The 20,172-nt window shown below is 41.2% G+C and overlaps 2 protein-coding genes across 2 annotated transcripts in view; one reads left to right on the forward strand and one right to left on the reverse strand.

Moving 5' to 3' along the window:
* LOC308062324 (putative acyl-CoA dehydrogenase 6) overlaps nt 1-10,701 on the forward strand; it is a 92,060-nt gene extending 81,359 nt beyond the window's left edge. Inside the window, exons 7-9 of the mRNA XM_080383645.1 lie at nt 1,227-1,388; nt 1,548-1,698; nt 8,968-10,701. Coding sequence (XP_080239771.1) covers nt 1,227-1,388; nt 1,548-1,698; nt 8,968-9,058 — 404 coding nt within the window. The 3' untranslated portion in view covers nt 9,059-10,701. The remainder of the gene's footprint in view (nt 1-1,226; nt 1,389-1,547; nt 1,699-8,967) is intronic.
* A 2,087-nt stretch (nt 10,702-12,788) lies between these two features.
* Nucleotides 12,789-19,858, reverse strand: BET1 (Bet1 golgi vesicular membrane trafficking protein). Its single transcript, XM_080383648.1, has 4 exons — nt 19,649-19,858; nt 16,591-16,706; nt 13,524-13,580; nt 12,789-12,953 (listed from the first exon to the last, which is right to left on the reverse strand). The coding sequence occupies exons 1-4, from the start codon at nt 19,665-19,667 to the stop codon at nt 12,798-12,800; spliced, it is 348 nt and encodes a 115-aa protein (XP_080239774.1). The 5' UTR covers nt 19,668-19,858; the 3' UTR covers nt 12,789-12,797.
* Nucleotides 19,859-20,172: the final 314 nt, after the last annotated feature.

A 20,172-nucleotide genomic window follows, 5' to 3' on the forward strand; every position in this document is an offset into this window, starting at 1 on the left:
CTGTGGAAGAGCTGGTGGACGATCATGGCAGGGTCAGTTGGTGGAATGCAGAGTCTTCATATGAGAGCAGTATAGGGATGAAGTTTAAATAGAGGTGCTCTTGAAAGTGATGCAAAAAGGAATATGGAAGTATACCAGGCTCCTGTTGTGAGTAACTGGCAGGTGGGAAAAGGGATTTTGTAGTAGTCCAAGGCTTGGTTGTATTTTGCATTTCAGATTCGGGTTTTTGTGGTTTAGATTCTATATGTGAATGGACGTGGATATGCATATTTTGAAAAAAGAAAATCTGACCCTTCTCATACAGATGGGTTTGTGAACTCTGTTCCTCTCCCTCTTGCTTGCCATAGTGACATGGGTCCACATTTGCTAAAAAAAAATAATAAAATTCTCCACAAATTGAGCACCTGCTGTTATCCTAGCTAGGCTGCAAGAGCCTAGCCCTTCACTTCAAGGGTTCTTTGTCTTAGAAAAGAAACTTCCCTTTTCTTCTTGTTTAAAATAGGGTATCTCTAAGTTTGCTCAAAAAGTAGCAGAAAGCTCATTCTCTTGCTTTAAAGCAGTGTCTGCTATCTTTATCACCTGTCTTCCAGCAGTATCCTATTTTGATTCTGTTCCCGTTAGAAGCACTGTTCAGTATTTATTAAAAAGGGGCTGCGAATCTTAGTGGTTTTCCCTTCCTTTCTATACTGGGATCTGGTCACGGAACGCAGACTAGGAAGCAGCCTGTTTGCGTGCCTTCGTCTCTGAATTGGTTTCTGCCTTCTCCCTGCCTTCCTTGAACAGCATTCCTCAGTGAGCACAGTCTCTGCCTGCAGGTGTTCTTTTGGGATTGTAACAAACCTTCAGGACACAGGTAGCATGGAAAACAGGAGTTACCACAAGCTTTTGCTTGGGCCCCAAATGAGGCATTAGGAATGAAGTTTACACACTCTTTGTTGCATACTGCTCTCCGTGACTTCCTTCCCTCCTCCCCACCCCGCTTCGCTCTCCTCTGAGTTTTGACAGGTTGGGGCTCAGGTGGAATAGGGATAAAGAGGCCTTCAAGGTGCAAGGAAATACCAGACTTTTTTTCAGAATTGACACAGCACCCCAAACTGAGCGTATGGAATAATTTACTTTAGAAAACCTGATTTCTTGTACTACATGAAAAAAAACATCTTTGTCAACAAGAAGGAAAACAACAGAGCTGGCTAAAACTGTCTTGTTCTGTCTTTTGCTTCTTCAAGTCCTGACGCCACTGGAAATTATAATACGAGAAACTATTGACTACACTCGCCAGCGGAAAGTGTTTGACCAGCCCATTCTGCACAACCAAGTCGTGCACTTTCGCCTGGCCGAGCTGGCAACCGACGTGGAGCTCCTGCGCTCACTGCTGTACCGCACCGTGGGTGAGCCCCCAGCCTGCTTCCCACACCCGCCGCCCTTCGTGCCAAGAACACTGTCAGGCTAAAGGAACATGGAGAGGCGATGGCTAGATGCAGGCTGTTGTCGGTGACTGTGTGTGTGTTAACTGTGCCTTTTTTTTTTTTTTTTTTTTTTTTTTGTAGCTCTCTATGTGGAAGGCAATGATGTGACAAAACTTGCTTCCATGGCTAAGCTAAAGGCAGGTCGTCTGGCCCGTGAAGTGACCGATAGCTGTCTCCAGTTTTGGGGGGGAATGGGATTCACCAGTGAGGTTCTGGTGAGCAGGTTTTACAGGTAAGCGAGTGAGTGGTGAAAATAGGAAGAGGGTTTACTGAAATTTGGCCTCTTACATATCCTGCTAAAAGATCACCCCTTGAAAAGAGCACCAGCTTCTCGCTAGCGTGACTGGTATTGTCAAACTGAATGGCCTGTCACTGGCGTACATCGATCTTGGAGTGACATGTGAATGTCAGGACACAGGGTGCCTATTCCTTTGCTAAATCTTGGCTTTCTATTACAACTGGGTAGTCTGAAACTATCCACAGGTTAACTTGAATGTCAGGTGAAAGAAGCAAACTCCATGTTTTCCCTGCTAGTCCTCTGGTACCTGCCAGACAATGGTATTTTTTTTCTCTTTGCCCTTTGTTTGCTTGTAGTCTTGATTACAACGGAACTAAAGCAAACTACAAGCTTTCTTCTAAAACCATTGAAAATCAGCTTTATCTTTTTCCCTAAATATTTGTGTGAAACGGGAGTTCACCATCAGGCTCCTGCCATAGTCTTTTCTGACAGCAGTCTCCACTTGGTTAGTCATACCAGATACTGTGAGACGTCTCGTATGAGAGACGTAGGTGCTTCCAGCAAGCTGTTAGAACATTAAAATGCTACAGAGGCCTTTTAGCAAATTAATTAAAGTCCCTTCAAATTTTACCATGTATCTACTTAAAGGAAAATTCTCTCTAAGCAAACAGTTTTGTTGGCAGCTGATAGGAAAATTCTGGCCTCAGTGTCTTATACTCTGTAGAAGGACCAAAATGGAACTTGCATTTTCTTGCAGTAACAGATTTCAGTTCAGCCCTTATATATAAGATATCCAATCAAAGGCTAGCAAAATAAGTTACTGGTTCAGTTAGTTGAAGGTTTTGGTGAATAGATCTGTGTAAAGTGAGAGCAGAAACACTTAAATCTGTAGAAAGCTCGTTTCTTTTTTTGTAGATTAAGTTACTTTTTCTTTTTTTGATAGCATTTTATGAACAGAAATGCTATTGTGGTAAGTCAGAGAGATCTTCAACCTTTTTGACTGGTGGATTCCTGAACTTTTCTGGTGAACGTACTCACTGCTGTGTGGTGATGGTTTTAAGCCAGCTGTCAATACAACGGTTTTTCTCAAGTTATTTTCTCCACAGCCTCTTTATTAGCGGCTAATGGTCCCTGGTGATGCAGATGTTAAAAGCTTCTGCAGCAGGCACTCTGAATAAAATTAATCCTTGTCTTGAAGTGCTTACTGTCACTGTAGTAATAAGTACAGATTAATGTGTAAGTGCTTTTATATAGCTTTGATTTGTCTTTAGATTTCTTAGTGCAGTGTATTATTGCTAACCGTGGGCAGGGCTCTTTTGTGTGAATTCCTGACTGGTTTCTAAGTATACCAGCACAGTCACATTATTCCTGAGAAGAAATCCAGAGTATTTCCTATTGGTATAAACTGTGTAGCTGGCTAAAGAACTATCTGTCTGGCTATAAAAAAAACCACTGTTATAAAAGAGGCTAAAGGTGGCGTGATATCTAGACTCCAAAATTTTCTGTGAATCAGTAAAATTCCATCACTGAGTAACTATAAGCTCCTGGAAGGGGGAAGCATTACCTAAATAAACAATTACAGGTTCAAGTCAGAATCTTGTTATCTGTTAACGATAAGTAAAACAGTAACTTTCCTAAAGCAGTTCTTTCTACAGCAGTCTGAGTAACCATTCACGTCACTGTGGTATTTGTCACCAAGTAGCAAACAGCGTAACTGCACAGCATGACATCTAGTCACCACGTATAAAGATTTTTGTAGCATAATCCTTACCAAGTTTCCAAGGAAATGTTAGTCTTTGACACATGTCCGGATGTTACTCCTCAAAGAGCACACAGTATAATCCATGGTTAGTACATGAAAATCTTTGAACTTTAGTCTTTAGTGTTGGTGGGGAGATAATAAACAGACCCAACACAAAACTGCCAAATGACTTTATTCAGATCTGTCATCTTAATCATTAGTCTTTTAAACTTTGTAGAACGAACAACTGACTTTTCTGAAGTGCAGTATTCTCTAGAAGGCCTAAGATAGCTGTTTTACCATGTAGGTGTCTATACTGGGCTGATTTTATATACGTGAATGTTTCATTTTGAGCTGTAGGGATTCTGAGGAGATTGGGTTTGAAAAAAAAAAGTTTTGAGCCCAAATATCAAAGGGTTTCACAGAAAAATACAAGCCAATATAAAAAAGATTAAGAGTGGACTTTCCAGACTTTACCATACTAGCAGGATGCTGGAGGAGAGTGCAGAGTGGAGTTGTGTTTATTTTTCTCTCCCCTGTATGAAATGCCTCGAAGACATCATGACTTCGGAAAAATCAATTATTGAACAAACCCACAATCTATATGAAAACCCCAGGCTATAAGAGATCAGAGGGAGGAAAACCTTTTGTAGCAATTACATTGCAATTTTTCAGACTTCATAACATCAGTTTTAAAAAATTTCAGGTAGCGATCTATATATTGTAATAGTAATTACGTACACTTCAATTGTTATAAAAACTTGTCCGGCCTTCTTAAAAAAGATTGGGTTTTTTTTAAAATTACAATTGTTTCTAAGTACCAAACACTGTGTCTATCTGCTGCCACTTCTTACAAGTTTTACTCTTGTGGGGGTGGTGGGAAGAGTGCTGATTTCTTTACTTGCTGCATTGTGAAAGACTCGAGAAAGCAGTAAAAATATTGACTACTCATGTGAAATAGATAGACAGCATTGCAAATGCACATAGCTGCAGAAGAAAAACAGGTGGGTTTTTTTCCCCTCAACTTTTGCCTAGGTATTGCAGTATGAAGTCTTATTTGTACTTCAGGCTAGTTAAAAATCAAACTTCTGTATAAAGTGAATTTTTCTGAATAAGTAATGCATTTCCTTCTAAATTATTTTTTGTATTCCTCCCCTTTTAAAAGTCCGTTGAAATATTTTATTCAGTTACTTTATTTGATTTTTTATATTCTTTCATTCTTTACAAAGCATGTCTAAACTAGAATGAGTCTAGACAAACGGGGGGGGGTTTCCATCGGTCTTTCTCATTATTCCAATTCATGGTTGTACCAAATGAAACGAAACCTATCCATTTCTGCTGACAAAACCAATTTGCTTTGAAGTCAGTAGCTAACTGTTGAGACAAGATTTAGTAACGATTCCTTAGTCACCTGTGAAAACAAATCCGTAGCCTCAACCTTTGCCTGCAGAGGTTTTGAGACAGATGCCTGTCTACCACTTTGGTAGACTTTTATGAGGACCTTGAGAGCACGTTTGGATGAAGCACGTGACATCCAGCTCTAATATGGCAAATCAAAGTACGTAACTGTACAGCAATGACTTGAAGGTGGAGCTATGCTCCAGAGCAGGCGAAGGCGATGCCCGCTCCTGCTCAGCTGGCCCTTCAGAATGCCCCGTGGGGGACACGGGCAGGGCCATGTGAACTGGCAGACACAGCTGCTGGTGGCTGGGCTGTCCCAGCCTGGCCAGAAGCCTGCCACACTGGGTGGTATCAGCTCAGACTTCTCCCTCTGGATCAGTGTCTCTTTTAGATGCTGCTTAATTTGGACAGCCTAGAAGTAATCTAGCCGAGTCTGAAGATGCAAGAAGTCACAAAATACTACGTTTCAGGGTACATCAGTATATTTTGTTGAGAAAAATCTTGCCAGTAATACAACTTCAAAATAATAAGTGTGAGAAAAAAGGGTAAATGTTCCATAATCAAGAGCAATTTGTGCTGAAAGGGGGCAGTGCGTAAATGGCCTTCTGGGAAGCAGTCATATGCTGAGACACTTAAATCTTGGGAAGGATTTACCAACGGCCGCCGAAGCAGGGAGCAGCGTCCCGAGGGACCGCTGCTGTGAAGCCAGGCTGCTAGGGAAAACTAGAGGTGGAGTCACCAAAACTTGCTTTCTTCCCCACGTCTGACAGCACCGATCGCTGCTGGAAAAGGGAAACAAGATGACTGAAGTTTATTTTCTCAAGACTTCAAAGTTATGTAGATGGTGGAGCAGGTTCCTCTCGGGGTGTTTGTGAACAGAAAGGGCTTTTTAGATCACAATGCCATTCAAGAGGAAAACGTAGCGCAGGATGGCTCCCTGAGCAAGCACTTTTTCAGCGGCAGGTAGTAAAGGTAGTGGGATGCACAACTGCAAACACCATCATGTTTTATCAGCTTGAGGCTAGAGACAGACTTAGCGTGCCCTTAGCTGTGGCCTCAGTGCCTATATAGAATGTTACAAGGCCAAAAGCCTTCTTTGTGCTGCAGGAAAGTTACCTGTCCCTACTTCATGGCTAGTGAAATCGCACGCAAGGGAGAGCTCAGAGTGGAGCCAAGCACCAGCCCTGATTTTCAGGATAACAGGGCCCAAAAAGTTTACAGGCAGGGTGATGGACTGCGCTCGGCTTGTGCAAAACAAGGGCTGAATGGCGCTCTGGGTGCAGAAGGGTCAGCACCAGCCAGAAGAGGAACGTTAACTGAAGGACTATACTGGATTTTACTACTCAAGAGCACATTCTGGCTGTAAATTATAGGATTCCTGATCATTAAAACAACTTTTTCATGTGACAGCCTTCAAATCAGGATAGTCCAAGATTAAAGGGATCTTGTTTTTTAAAGGGATCTAGTGCTGGATACATTTCCAAAGGTTATATGACACAGTACCTATGGAAATGGGAAATTTGATTGGATGACGTGGAGGGTCTTCTGTTCCTTTTGCTGCCTAACTAGAAAATGATAACCTGGATTGGGTTTGGTGGGTGGGAAAGGCTCGTCACCCTCCCTCCTAAATGCAGTTTTTAAACTCAACATTGAATAATTTATTTTTTTAATCTGTAAAAAGTGGATTGCTTTTTAACACTTACCTCTCTTGATTTGGTTGAGTAGAGTAAGTCTTACCATCTACAGTGGATGTTTCAGGTGCATAGGATTTCCTGAATGAGAGCAAACTCTTTGCAGGGAGTGTTTTAGGAAGGCAGAACACAATGGTCAGTATTAACCCCTTTCCTCAGGCAAACTCCCGCTCTCTAAGGGAAAAGCACTTACCAACCAGCTAGCTGTCTGGTCCCTCAAAATGACACCTTTACATAACTGTATGGTGTGTTGCAGGCTGGTTCCTCACTGTCGTTGGTCAGAGTGAAGCCATTACAGGTTGGTGCTCACCTCAGCTGGGCTGCAGGTAGTGTAGGACATGCTGCTTTGTCACAGGGGCAGCGACAAGGCCATGGAGAAATCAGAAAGCAAAGCGCTGCTGTGACAAATCAAAAGCATTCTAGGGTAGCCTACCTAAAGCAATAAGATTATATTATTTATATATATTAAAATATTTATATGCTGCATTAATAATGCATTATTAATGTAATATAAACTATCAAACAACAAACTTACAATAAATAGCTGATATACAAGCTTACTTCACTATGTCATCTTCCCCAGCTTCCTCACATTGAGTTCCTGGCAGGATAGTTAGTCCTGTGGTTTTGTTTTCTTAAGCTGAAAACAAGTCTTGTTCCCAGAAGAGGGCTGCTAGATTAAAATCATTTGAGTCCTTTGTCATTTTGAACCTCTACAACCAGATGAAACTTTCTGTCCTGTCTCCCCGGGGCAGAGACTGACATTACTCACCTGCCGCTGTATTCTGTAGGAAACAGTCCTTATCTCACCCAGAGACAAAAATATAATCACCAGCAATTTTGTAAAGACACACACAGATATACATATACACAGAGACACACACAAAAGCATACCTGACAGATGTTTTGGTTTTAAAAAACCTGTATTTGTATGTGAAAACCTGACAGATGTGAAAAACTGACATGTCTGTCACATACTACCAAAGCCAGATCTTACCCCTGCCTATCTATAACTATAATAGCCACGCGTCCAGGATTCCTGCTGAAAATGGAGGACTTTTATCAGCATCACAGAGTTCTGAGGGTTAATTACTTACTGTTGCTACAGTGCTGCGAAGATGCTAAGCACTGGCAGGGGCTTTCTGCAGCTTGAAAAAGCAGACAGCACTGCAGCACGAAGAACAAGTAACCCACCATTGTTCCAGCTCTGCTGCCTTCAACAAGGCCCCTAGGAAGGTGGGGAATCTTCAGGTTATTGAATTGAGTAGAGATAGTTTAGCAGAACTGTTTCAATGTTTTGGTGATTATTTTTTTTTCTTCTCCCTGAAGGAGAAAAGAAATTTGCGAAGAAAATTGCTTAAGGCTGCAGTAGTTCCCAGTCTGGCTAACACAGGGAACCTAGGCAATGCTGTTACAGATACCTCAGTGGTATCAGTGGCAGTTATTAAATGAGTGCAGTTAGAAATAGCAAATCAAAAGTAAACAAGCTTGGAGGAGCCACTCATTTTTAAAGCAGAGAGGCTTTATATACACTATAAAATACTACACTAGAATACTAATGCTGTACTATGTAATACTATACTGGAATACTATATAATCCTAATATGGATTATGCCAGATGTCACAAAGCTGTGTGACTGGGGAGACCAGGATACTTTTTGGTTAAAAAACATATGAAAATTGTACCATCTCCATAGAACTCTCCAATACCTCATGCGCTGACTAATACTCTTCTTACCACACAGTTAAGCGTAAGTGTTGCAACGCATTTTGCTGCTGGCCCTCCAAAAAACTCCCTCCTCTCCTAAAATTCAACTGCACGCTTAGGCACCTACTGCTTTGGCAAAGGAACGGCAGGGATGCTGTGGGAAGTATTGCAGACCACCTCACCAGGAGGAGGCAGAGGATGAGGTGTTCTGCAGATTACTGGCATGAGTATGTAATATGTAGGTTATTCGAGCAGGCAGTCCAGCAGAAAACCTTGGGAAGAGCCTGTGATGCTTGATATGCCAGTCCAAAGTGCTAAGACCTCAACAGAGGTAGGTCTCTATGGAGTTCAGCTGCATGAGCTCTGACTGGCCTTAAGCAGGAGCAGTTGTACGCTATGAGAAGTTTTAACTTACTTCAAGATTAAAATAATGTTTTGGCAAGTTAAGGTTATTTTTGAAAGAATCTGAAAATTGGATGTGCCAAACTATCTTAAGCCTTTTGATTCTGAATTAGCAACATCCCTGTACACAAAAGGGTACTTACACTGCTGACAACGCATTTCTCCACACCTTGTATGTACTTCTATAAACAAGAGGTTTCAATATAACAAAAGCAGCTCCATAATAAATGCATAGAGGAATAAATGGGTATACACAGTTCTGTACTTGTTTCATCTGTATAACATGCAAAAGTTTAAATCTACTCTTTATATTTCTACAGAGACTTGAGATTAATGTCGATAGGAGGTGGTACAGATGAAATCATGCTTTCCATCATATGCAAATACATGGAAATGCTTCCAAGCAAGTGATACATCTCCACTCTTCCTTGAAAATTAAGAAAGCAAGAGCATAGCTCGTACTGCACACTGAAGGTTACAGCCAGCACATGTTTCAAGGGTAAAATAAATAGAAAATGTAACAGTAATTTCACCATCAAAATGCTTGTCAAGGTGTTTGACCATTATCATTCTATGTGTTCTCCAATAATAAATTTCTGTTGATATGAAACAGGCTGAAAGCATGGGGCCTCCTTCAAGAATTTTTTTCCTCATTTTTTCAGTGGGTTACTGCTTTGGGGAATCTAGTGACCCACACTAAGCACCCAGAACAAATGCCTTCTTTAAATCATGTATATCTACATTTTAAGAGCATCTAAGCCACCAATTAAGAAACAGAACTTCCATATGGATATAGCTATGATTTCACTAGTAGCTTAATCTAATTTCAGTGTAGCTTTGCTTTCAAGATCAGTAATTAAGGCACAAATTGTTCCCTGTCGTATTCGAATACTGGAACAGCAATTTTGCTCTCAATTACAAGCACCTTCCTTATCTTTTACTTCCAGCAAGTAGTCATCAAAATGAGTTCTGTCATCTTTGCCAAGTTCACATCAACTTGCACTACACTGTCATGGATGTTTGGTGATGGGAGCAGGGGTTGATCTTTAGTTGTAGAATTCTACAAACAGTTGTTTAATTGTATCTGAAGCTTTTGGAGGCCTGAGTCTCAGCAGTAAGGTATCATGTTTTGTGTGTAATTATTAAAGAAAAATACTAAAAATAAACATGTTAATATGAAAATAGTGTGTAATTACTTAAACTCTTCCTAAAGCAGCCATTTAAGCCAGAAGAGACAACCCATATTATTGCAAAAAAAAAAAAAACTTCAGCAGAATTGTCTTTGTAATCAAATGGATGTGTTGATTATGCATTTTCTAAGGAATCTCCATGACACTGTAAGGTTAATAGTTTGGTAGTTAAAAGATGGTATTTCCTTCCACCTGGAAATAATCTCTATGATTGCTACTAGATAGAGTATAAATATTGTGTAAAAGTTACGTATAAAAGATCTAAAAAGCAATAATAATAATAATTGCAGTATTCTTATGTAGCTGCTATTAACTAATTTTTACAAAGTACAATTAATGCTACTAGTATTTTCCTATTGTATCCACTGCAGTGTATTTTATGCTACAAGATCATACCTACAGCATCCTGAAATCTTGCCATTTGTAAATTCTACGCCCTGCCAGAGTAATACTTTTCCACCAGAAAATAACCAGCAAAGCAAGTGCAGATGCTGAGGAAGATTCTAAGGCTGTAACCCGTGATTCCCACCAACTGCCATTCCCCTTCCCCGAGTGAAATACTCTCAAAGCAGTTTCACCTTTACACAGTCACCTTAATCATTCTAAGCAAACCTGCAGGATTCCAGTTCAGATTTTAAACTGAAAACTGACCTTTTACTGGAACTGAAGAAAGGAAAATATGCTACATGCTGTAAAATAACATAAAAACATACAGAAATATGTCACAGTTTTAACTATTTAACTTTCAGTTACATTTCAGTTCAGAATGTTTGTGTTAAAGAGCCTAATGGAGTTCTGTTTCAGCACTTCATTAAAAAGGCACTTGTGTGTTTTCTAATAAACATATATATTCCTTGTGCTTAAGCTTTCTCCCCATTTCCTGCCCCACCTAGATAACAACAAAAAAATAACCCTTCTTAAAGGAAGAAACACAGAAAGGACGACATAGGTTTAAAATTATACACACACACAAGACACTTCCCCTCACTTCTCCACACCGCGCAGAATGGGGGATGAGGGGGAAGGAAGAAGACTTGGTTCCTATTCTGCATGAATTACCTTTTAATCTGGTTTGACATTTTAAAATGAAAATCCTGTTGCTTTTACACATGACCTGAAGGACTGGTAAAAGACTCTTACCACTATGTGCTCTGTCAGGACTTAAGGGACACCGTAGCATATTCTTCAGAACTAAGACAGGAACTGTATTGGCCATATAGCTAGCTGCATCCACCCATTCTTCTAATTTATATTAGGTCGTTAAAAATTTTTCTATTAATTGGTATGGCAGATTGATTGCTTAAAGAAAAAAAAAAATATTGTTCAGACACCATGTTTAAGAGCCAGAAATATACTTCTAGAAGATGATCAACTATCAGGGGAGTGTGGTTGTCAAACAGGTACGTCAGTAATTATCATCTCACTTGTTAGGTACCTTGCACGCCACTGTCTCATGAAAATTATACAAGTGCATTAATTTTGGATGGCAGTATTTCTTCCTGACTAGCTCTGGGAATGCTATACTTGTTTAACAAGCCTAGCAATTCCCATGTAAGGATGATACATTATCCTGGTGTCAGTACTTAGATGTTTTTTGTAGAAGTATTGTAGACCTTTTAACAGGAAAAGATTAAATAAGGTATAAATATTTGAGCTTTAATTACTTATACACAATCTGTGTAAGTGGTGATTTACATGCCATACTTCCATTATATATAAAATCTGACATGAAAGAAATGTAGCATATACTTCCATTTCTTATTTTAACAGTGCTCCCCACACAAGTATAGCCCCTTAAATGCTGCACCATTTCAAAAAAATAGACTGGTATTCTACAGTAGAAAAGAATGTATATAAACAACACTAGCTAGAATACTACAGGACACTTCATTTGTCGGTTCATAATTAGTTATTAATGGCAACACGTTATACAGTATTTCTAGAAAAGTTTTTCAAAATTGTAGATACAATTTCAGTATCAAGGAAACTGAATTTTTTAAATGTTAAACCCAGGAATGTTGATGGCTTTAACTATTAGAAACTATCTGGAGAGCCAAAGCTAAGTTTTCAAAATAAAAACCAGTATGACAGTACCTTCAACAGGTGCATCATAATATACTGTAATATAAAATTCAAAATATCTGACCTCATATTTCAGTCATAATGCAGTTTAGATTTAGGAATCGTCACAGACTGAAAAGTAAACATACTAATGGTAAAAGCTCTAGTGATTCAATGAAATCATTAAGTTTTAGATGCTTTAAATATAAAGGAAACATTTGTACTGTGTCCATTTTAATTGATCCCAATGATCAAAGGCATTTGCTTAAAACAGTATATGTATAAGCATGATTTGTTACATTTAAATTAAAAAAAAAAAACCAACAACCAGCTTTAAGTAACTTCTCCCCATAACACACAGTTTAAGCTACTTAAAACACATACGCTATCAGAATTTTGGGGGTACCACTATTATACTTGTTAGCTTCAGGCCAGCCTTTTAAAAATCCACAGATAAAAACAATTTAGAAAGAGCCAAGTATTCTTCGTGCTTTTGCAACCTAGAAATTACTGTATGCCTGAAACTGGAGCTCTAATTTAGAGCATGGCCCAGAATAAAAAGCAGAATGAAAGCCTTGTAATTCTGCAATTACTTAATATCCAAACAACCAGTTTTCTGGTTTTTTTAAAATCAATTCTAAAAACTATTTTCCCATAAAAAATCAACTTAATCTGCTAGCAGTCTCTGCATATTTACAAATGATCCCCCCAAAACAGGGGACGATGGGAAAAATTCCGATACATTAAGAAAACTATATATAACATCGCATTAACAGTTAATGCAATTTACAATTTCACCGTGTTTTATCAACAGAATATGCCATTTTAGATCAATGTCTTCAATAATTAAGACTGCTTTATAGCTGAAATGACACAATTTAAACCGGAGGTAACATGCATCACCTCAGTTTAATAATCCAATATACTACAAAAAAAACAAACAATGCAAAGAGCATCATGTAACACAATAGCTTTGTCTGGCTTCCTCTAGAGAGTGTTCTCAGTCTGCCCATAGTTGCACCTAGAAGTCCACCCGCAGAGTCAAAATCATTATCCTACATGTAAGAAAAACAAACAAGGAAACAAAACAACAAAAAACATGTTACTCTGAGGAAAAAAAGATTACCCCTAAAGCTTGCTAACTGTAGCTTTTCCTGTTTTTTTCAAATTTGCCAAAAATTAAAATTATTTCAGAGGCAGCTTCTGAAAATTAACCAGAAAAAAACTTTTGCCCATTTATCCAGAGGTATTTTTTCTCCAAAACAAAGCAAAATGTAAGCAAAAAAGGCATTTCTGACTTCCTTATTCTTTGTTTCCCTCTCCTATTGTTAAATACAATTAAATATAGAACTGCCTTTTTAATAATACTATACATTTGCTAGTTGAAAACAAATAGTTGTATCTGAAGTATAAAGACCTTGATTATGCCTTGGAAGTAATGCATCTACATATTTATCTTTCTGAACAGAAATACTACTGCTGAATTAGTCACATTTTAGAGTCAACAATAAGCTGTCAATGCTTTAATACAAATGTTCATACTAAAAGAAGGCATTTAGTAATTTACTTTACTAACTTCTTAATCCTGCCCCACATTTAAAGAAAGATAGTGACTAAATACTTACCATATCTGATAACATTTTATTTTGGTTTTTAACTTCTGTCCCAATTTCAATGGAAAGCTATTAAAAAATCCAAAAAAGTATTAAATGTGAGTAAACAGCTACACATAGATTAACCAGTCTAAAATACATGACATGACTAGCACTTTCCCAGGTAAAATGTGAAAACAGTACCTGGTATTTTCAAACAACAAAACAGCATGCACAGTATTCTGTCAATAAACCTTAGGAAAGTACTTGTCATCTGACTAGATGAGTCTGAAGAGTGTCGGAAGGTACTAAATGCTCCTCCTCCCCTTTTCCAGAGAACTCCTTATTAGAATTATTGTGTGGACTTTCAAAAATTCAAGATCTAGTCAAGGCTCAGCAGCAATTATCCATTTCCTGGAACACGCATTAAAAATACTCGCACTCGGCACAGAGGACCATAAGCACTCTTTCTGACTCAGCGTTGCTGGAGTTGACACTTGTAACCTGCTAATGCACCTCTTTTGACAAGCTGCTGCTGTGCTATAAATGCTATTTTCTTTTCTGAACTTGTCTATTCCTTCTCTGCTTTGTGTCATGAAACAGCAAGTGCACAGCAGGACAAGGTGGCAAGCCTTGTACGTAAGTGAGTCAGTTCTAGAGGTAGTAACTAGGGTCAGCAACAGCCCAGTGATCATTCAGCACATCCCCAGCTATGAGACAGATCCAAGGTCAAGCAAGAAAGTCAAGTCGGGTAAGGGTCGGAATAAGGGAGGTATGAGACCAGGCGCAGACAGAGCTGCAACACAGCTGCAACGCAGCAAAGGCAGGGGCTAGTCAGGCGAGCCTTGGCTTGAAAGCAGCTCCCAAGTGAAACCAGGGAGAACCCACACTGTGGCTTCTTTGCAGTTCTTGCTCCGTAACAGTTCTTACCAGCATGCTGGCCTTGAACAACCTGCTCAACTAGAAGGAATGGAAATGTGCTCCTGGCCCCCAGGCTTTTGATTTGCCAAGACCCACATGTTTTTTGTGACACAACCTAAATCTCATTATTTCTTACTGCTGCATCTCACTGCAATCTATAATCAAGAACGAAACTGATTTTACATTGGGCTTCTAGGAAGATTATCTGAAGACTATTCCATATTCCAAGATTATTATGTTGCACTAAAAGATGAAACTGTAGAAAGAGCACACGTGCCACTCCATGGGGCACTACCAACGGCACTGTTGACATACACTGATTTTGAAATGTAGCATACCAGAGAAGGTACGTTAACTTATTCTTAACTTACTCTAAATTACTATTCTAAACCTAAGGTTTTAGTTTCTGTTGGAGACTGAACAAATAATTTTTAAGTAGCAGTATTAGCAATAGGACTTTGAATGAATTTAGGCCTAATAATTCATTGGCTTGTACAACATATATAGAAACAGCACCTATTGCTAAGAATGTATTTTATAAAATCTTAAGTTGTTAAGAAAAATAAACCCACATAATTTTAATCACAATGCTGTCTTTCAGTTATACTTGCTTGAAATAAGTCCTCAATCTCTGGAAGGAATCAGAATCATTAAAGTAACAAACTTCTCTTTCAGAGGATATTAGCACACTATTTAGAAGAGCTGTTTTCACATTACAGAATTATCAGCAGATACAGCAGAAACTGATGAGCCACAAGGGTAACAGCAAGAAGTAGTAATCCATTTTCTTAAATGAAACAGAAACAGGTTATTGACCTAAACTCAAAAGTTTCTAGTTTCTGTGGGGACAGTGATTCATTCTGTAGGACAGTAAGCCATAAGTAACACCACAGCTGTCCTCAAGATCAGCAGAAAAGGACACCTCTAGCTTAAAAATCTAATTAAAGGAAGATTCAGTTACGCAAATGAATGATTGTACATTTTGACTGACAATAATTCTTCCTTGTATTTGTATTGGATTTGTATGGCAAAGTTTTGGCAGTGGGGGCGAGCTACAGGGGTGGCTTCTGCTGAGAAGCTGCCAGAAGCTTCCCCTATGTCCAACAGAGCCCATGACAGCCAGCTCCAAGACTGACTCGCCACTGGCCAAGGCTGAGCCCATCAGCGATGGTGGTAGTGCCTCTGTGATAACATATTTTAGATAATGTATTTAAGAAGGGGAAAGAACTGCTGTACAACAGCAGACAGAGGAGAGGAGGTGCTCCAAGCGCCGGAGCAGAGATTCCCCTGCAGCCCCTGGCGAATCCCATGTTGAGGCAGGCTGTGCCCCTGCATCCCAGGGAGGTCCATGCCGGAGCAGATCTCCTGCAGCCCAGGAAGGACCCCATGCCGGAGCAGATGAGTACCTGCAGGAGGCTGTGACCTGTGGGAAGCGCATGCTGGAGCAGGCCCCTGGCAGGACCTGTGGCCCCATGGAGAAAGAAGCCCACACTGGAGCAGGTTTGCTGGCAGGACTCATGATCCTGCAGGGGACCCATGCTGGAGCAGCCTATTCCTGAAGGACTGCACCCCATGGGAGGGACGCATGCTGGAACAGTTCTTGAAGAACTGCAACTCGTGCAAAGGACTCACATTGGAGAAGTTCATGGAGGACTGTCTCCTGTGGGAGGAACCCCATGCTAGAGCCGGGGAAGAGTGTAAGGAGTCCTCCCCCAGGGAGGAAGGAACAGCAAAGACAACACAACCCCTATTCCCCATTCCCCTGTACCACTTGAAGGGAAGAGGCAGAGAAAATCTGGAATCAAGTCGAGCCCAGGAAAAAGGGAGGGGTAGGGGGAAGGTGTCTTAAGATTTGGTTTTATTTCTCACTACTCTACTCTGATTTAATTAGCAGCAAATTAAATTAATTTCCGTCATGTCTGGTTTGCCCATGATAGTGATCAGTGAGTAATCTCTCTCTTCTTAAGTCCTTATTATCCATGAACCTTTTGTCATATTTTTTCTCCCCCTGTCCAGATAAAGAGGGGAGTGATAGAGCAGCTTTGGTGGGCATCTGGCATCCAGCCAGGGTCAACCTACCACTGTATTAAATGTATGTTTTAAACTAAGTCTACTGCTTCACTGACCCATATATTTTAATTCAATAAATGTGACGATACCACTGTAATTAAATACTTACTGATTTGATGGCACTGACTTTTGTACGCAGACTCTCTGTTAACCTTTCATTTTCTTCTTCATAAACACTGTACCCACTGTTGGTATAGCCATAGTTACCAGCAGGTGCTCCATCACCTGTAAGCACAATAGTCAGTAGTTACAGAAAACACCACTGGAGCAAGTGCTCTCTTCACATGTGGAAAAGCACTCTTTAAATTTAAAAATGCATTTCCTTAATATCACCATTGGCAATCGGGAAGAGGCACCGCCTGCTCCTCAGACAGAGATTCAACCTTTCTCCAAACACGTAAGTTATCTTTCAATATGCAAATCAAAGAAAAAAAATGAGGAATGGCTCTAATTTAATACTATCATGTTTTTTCCCAGACAGTGTTTTCAGACAGCTTCTATGGAAAACAACCTAGTCATTACATGGAGATGTGAAGGAAGCACTGAGGCCACGACACAGAACAGTAAACCTAACTGAAATTAAGAAAGTTGAGATCATTCTCCAACAAAACCAAATACTGCTTTATTTAAATGAGGTCACATACATTTAAAGGAGAGAGCATGCTCTGATGCTTACATGTTTCTCCACAAACAAGTCCTCAGACCAGAAGCCAGGCCCCTGTGCAGAACACTGCCATTTCTGTCACCATTCTGCAGTTCTATTCCCACTCCTGCCTTTTGTTTTTTTTGGGTGATGGAGCTTCAGGACTGTTACCCAGACAACTGACTCAGGAGTACATGGAGCAGAAGGGAATGAAAGCTCCTCAACTCCACACATTTGCTTCCTCCAACCTCTACTGAAGATCTACAGGCATCAGTTGGGACAGCTGCATGGGCACAGGAGAATTAAACCTGTGTCCAGTACAGACAAAAATCAGTCTTAGACCTCAAACCTAAGATCTGAAACCAAAGAAGGCGGACCAAGACTGAGAAAGGCAAATAGAAAGGAACTATTATAAGCTTTACAATAAAGATCCTACTATATTAATTAAACTAGCAATCTGGTTATAACACTAATCAATATTTACATGACTAGTCAGAATGCCACACTAAAGTTGCCTGAATGCCTTCGGTTAATTCCTTTTCAAGGAACTTCAAGATTTTTGTGTTTGAGTGCCTTTTTTCTTTTTGAGGAAAAAGGGAAAGGAGAGAGACGCCAACCACATTCACAGATAAAGCTCCATCTCAAACAGTTTAACTCTGTGCTTGGCACATATGATATTAAGACTTTAAAAGAGAGAATTACAATGCTACTTTGACTATGTATATATAATTTTATATTAACCCATAACACCATTCATTAAATTTAAGTTAACAATTTCTTAGCTTACACTTGTAGTAAATTGCTTTAATGTTATTCTGTAAGTTAAGCTGATGACAAATTCTCAACAAGACTGAGTGAAATGTATGTTTCCATTTCATCACTGTGGGAGTCAAGAATTTTTTCCCCCCACCTAAATTAGAAGCCAAATATAGAAAGCTGATTAAAATGACATAATTTAGAGTCAGGGTTGTTCTCACTGTGTTTTGTTTTACAAATGCATCTAACTACAGTACTTCCTACCAAATTACACACAATTTTGAATATGTTTATAAGTTAATATACCACGCAGCTTCAGGCCAAAATACTACAACTATGATCCTCACACAGACTATGACATAGCAGATATGAACAACTGCCCCAAAGCTTTTAAACACCCACAGTTACTTCTATATATGTAATAGAAAGCACAATGAAGAAGCCTGGCTACAATTGTTCACAGGAAGGACAGAAACTTCAGCATGTCAGTTCTATGGGCTGTCTTGCAACACTGCTCATTGACACGTAACATGGACATGACCACAACACAATCTGCAGTGTAGAAAAGAGGTACGAGGTAGCTGATGACAACAGCAGAAGTACTGGCGCCCCAGCTTCTATTTCCAGCCTACTAAAGAAAAAGTAATTCTGAACTGACAGTTGAAATGTCAAGGCAAAGCAGAAAACTTTGCTGCAGCTGGTAACAGACATTTAAGTCTTCTGCTTGACCATCCAGCAGATTTTTAAAATGTTTAGTTTCAAAATGCTCCTTAAGGTATAGTCTGCTGGAGGACATGCTCTTACACCTGAGCTCCTTCCATAAACATCCATCACTTCACTTTTCCAGAAACAGCATACTGAGCTGGATGGCCTTCAGTCTAACCCCCCTCAGTTCACACCCAAGAGCAAGCAGTTAGTCTGACAAAACTACTGAAGACGTAAGCATCATCAAATGCCTCCCTTTTTGTGATAAACATCCCAAGATCTCTCTTGATCTAGAAAGAAGCACATCCAAGACTTCTTTTAACTTATTAAAATCTTATTACGTAACAGCATAGAACAGACACACACAGCTCAGCCATATGGCATTTATCACGCCATAAATCCCCACTTTCTAGGAAGTACCAGAAGTCTGTCATAGATTCTGAGGCATAAACATTACCTAAGGTTTACAGTGCGGTCACAGCACCTATGTTCTAGAACATGACATGGCAGGTCAAAGTTTCTTTATAGTCATCAACGTGACCACTGGTTGAAAAATGAGGCCTGAGCTTCTCAAAACACTCAGCAGGAACTCTGCACAGATTATATCTGTAATAAACTGACAACTGTTGGAGGGGTGGGGGGGTCGTTTCCCCCCAGACATAGCAGGAAAACATACAGAAGTAGTAAAGTTAAAACACAACTCCTAATTTGTAAAGGACTTGAGTGTCAAGAGTGACAAATGTGTCCACCGAGGAAACACGGCTGAAACAAGACTGCATTAGAACCATTCATTAACACAATTAAATACAGATCCCAGTGCTGTTCCCTAAATCCAGCCGAGCTCGAAAGAGAGATGGAGGAACGGGTAATGGCTCCGCCGGCGAGCCCGGCCCGCCGGCCCCGCCGCCCCCACCGCCCTGCCCGGCTTTTCACCCCCTCTCCCGCTCCGTGTAACCCCCCGGCACCAGCCCAGGCTGCGCCGCCCCCCGCCAGGCCGGCCGGGGGCCGTGGCCCAGCCCGCCGTGCAGCCCCAGGCCCCGCCGCCGAGGTCCGCCGCGCTTACCCAGCCCCGCGCGCCTCATGGCTGTGCCCGGAGCTGCAGAGGGGGGAGGAGGAGGAGGACGGGAGCGGCTCCCGCGCCCACAGCGCCTGAGGGCAGCGGGACTCGGCGGGGCGGGCGCGGCCCAGGCCCAGCTGCGGCCCAGCCGCGCCGCTCATCCAGGCGCCGAGCGCCACGACAGCGCGGGCGCCGCGCGGCCCGCTGGGTAGGGCGGGCCGGGCCGGGCCGGGCGGCGCCGCCCGCGCGGCCTCATGGGGGCTGTAATGCCGCGCCGCGGGCGGGCCGGCGGGCACGGCGGGCAGCGCAGCCGGCGGGCCCCGGCCCGGTGCCGGGCTCGAGGGGGCCGGCTCTGTCCCTGTCCCTGTCCCAGCCCGCCGGCTCTTCCGGTCCCCTGGGCTGGAGCGCGAGGCCCGCAGGGCCCTCCTGCAGCAGCCCAGGGCGCTGACGCAGTATGGCATTTCTCAGGGGACAGCGTGACAGGCCGCTGGCCCACGCACCCACCGTGTGCCCAGCAGGCCGTGGGAATG

Source organism: Falco punctatus (assembly GCF_963210335.1).
Source record: "Falco punctatus genome assembly, chromosome: 4".
Taxonomy (NCBI): Eukaryota; Metazoa; Chordata; class Aves; order Falconiformes; family Falconidae; genus Falco; species Falco punctatus.

Bases quoted from the DNA above. Each gene is read 5' to 3' on its own strand.
- BET1 (XM_080383648.1), bottom strand. The intron at 13,581-16,590 runs GTAAGTATTTAA...ATTTTTTAATAG, and splicing joins AAGTCAGTGCCATCAAATCA to CTTTCCATTGAAATTGGGAC. The intron at 12,954-13,523 runs GTAAGTATTTAG...TCTTACATGTAG, and splicing joins ATAAAATGTTATCAGATATG to GATAATGATTTTGACTCTGC.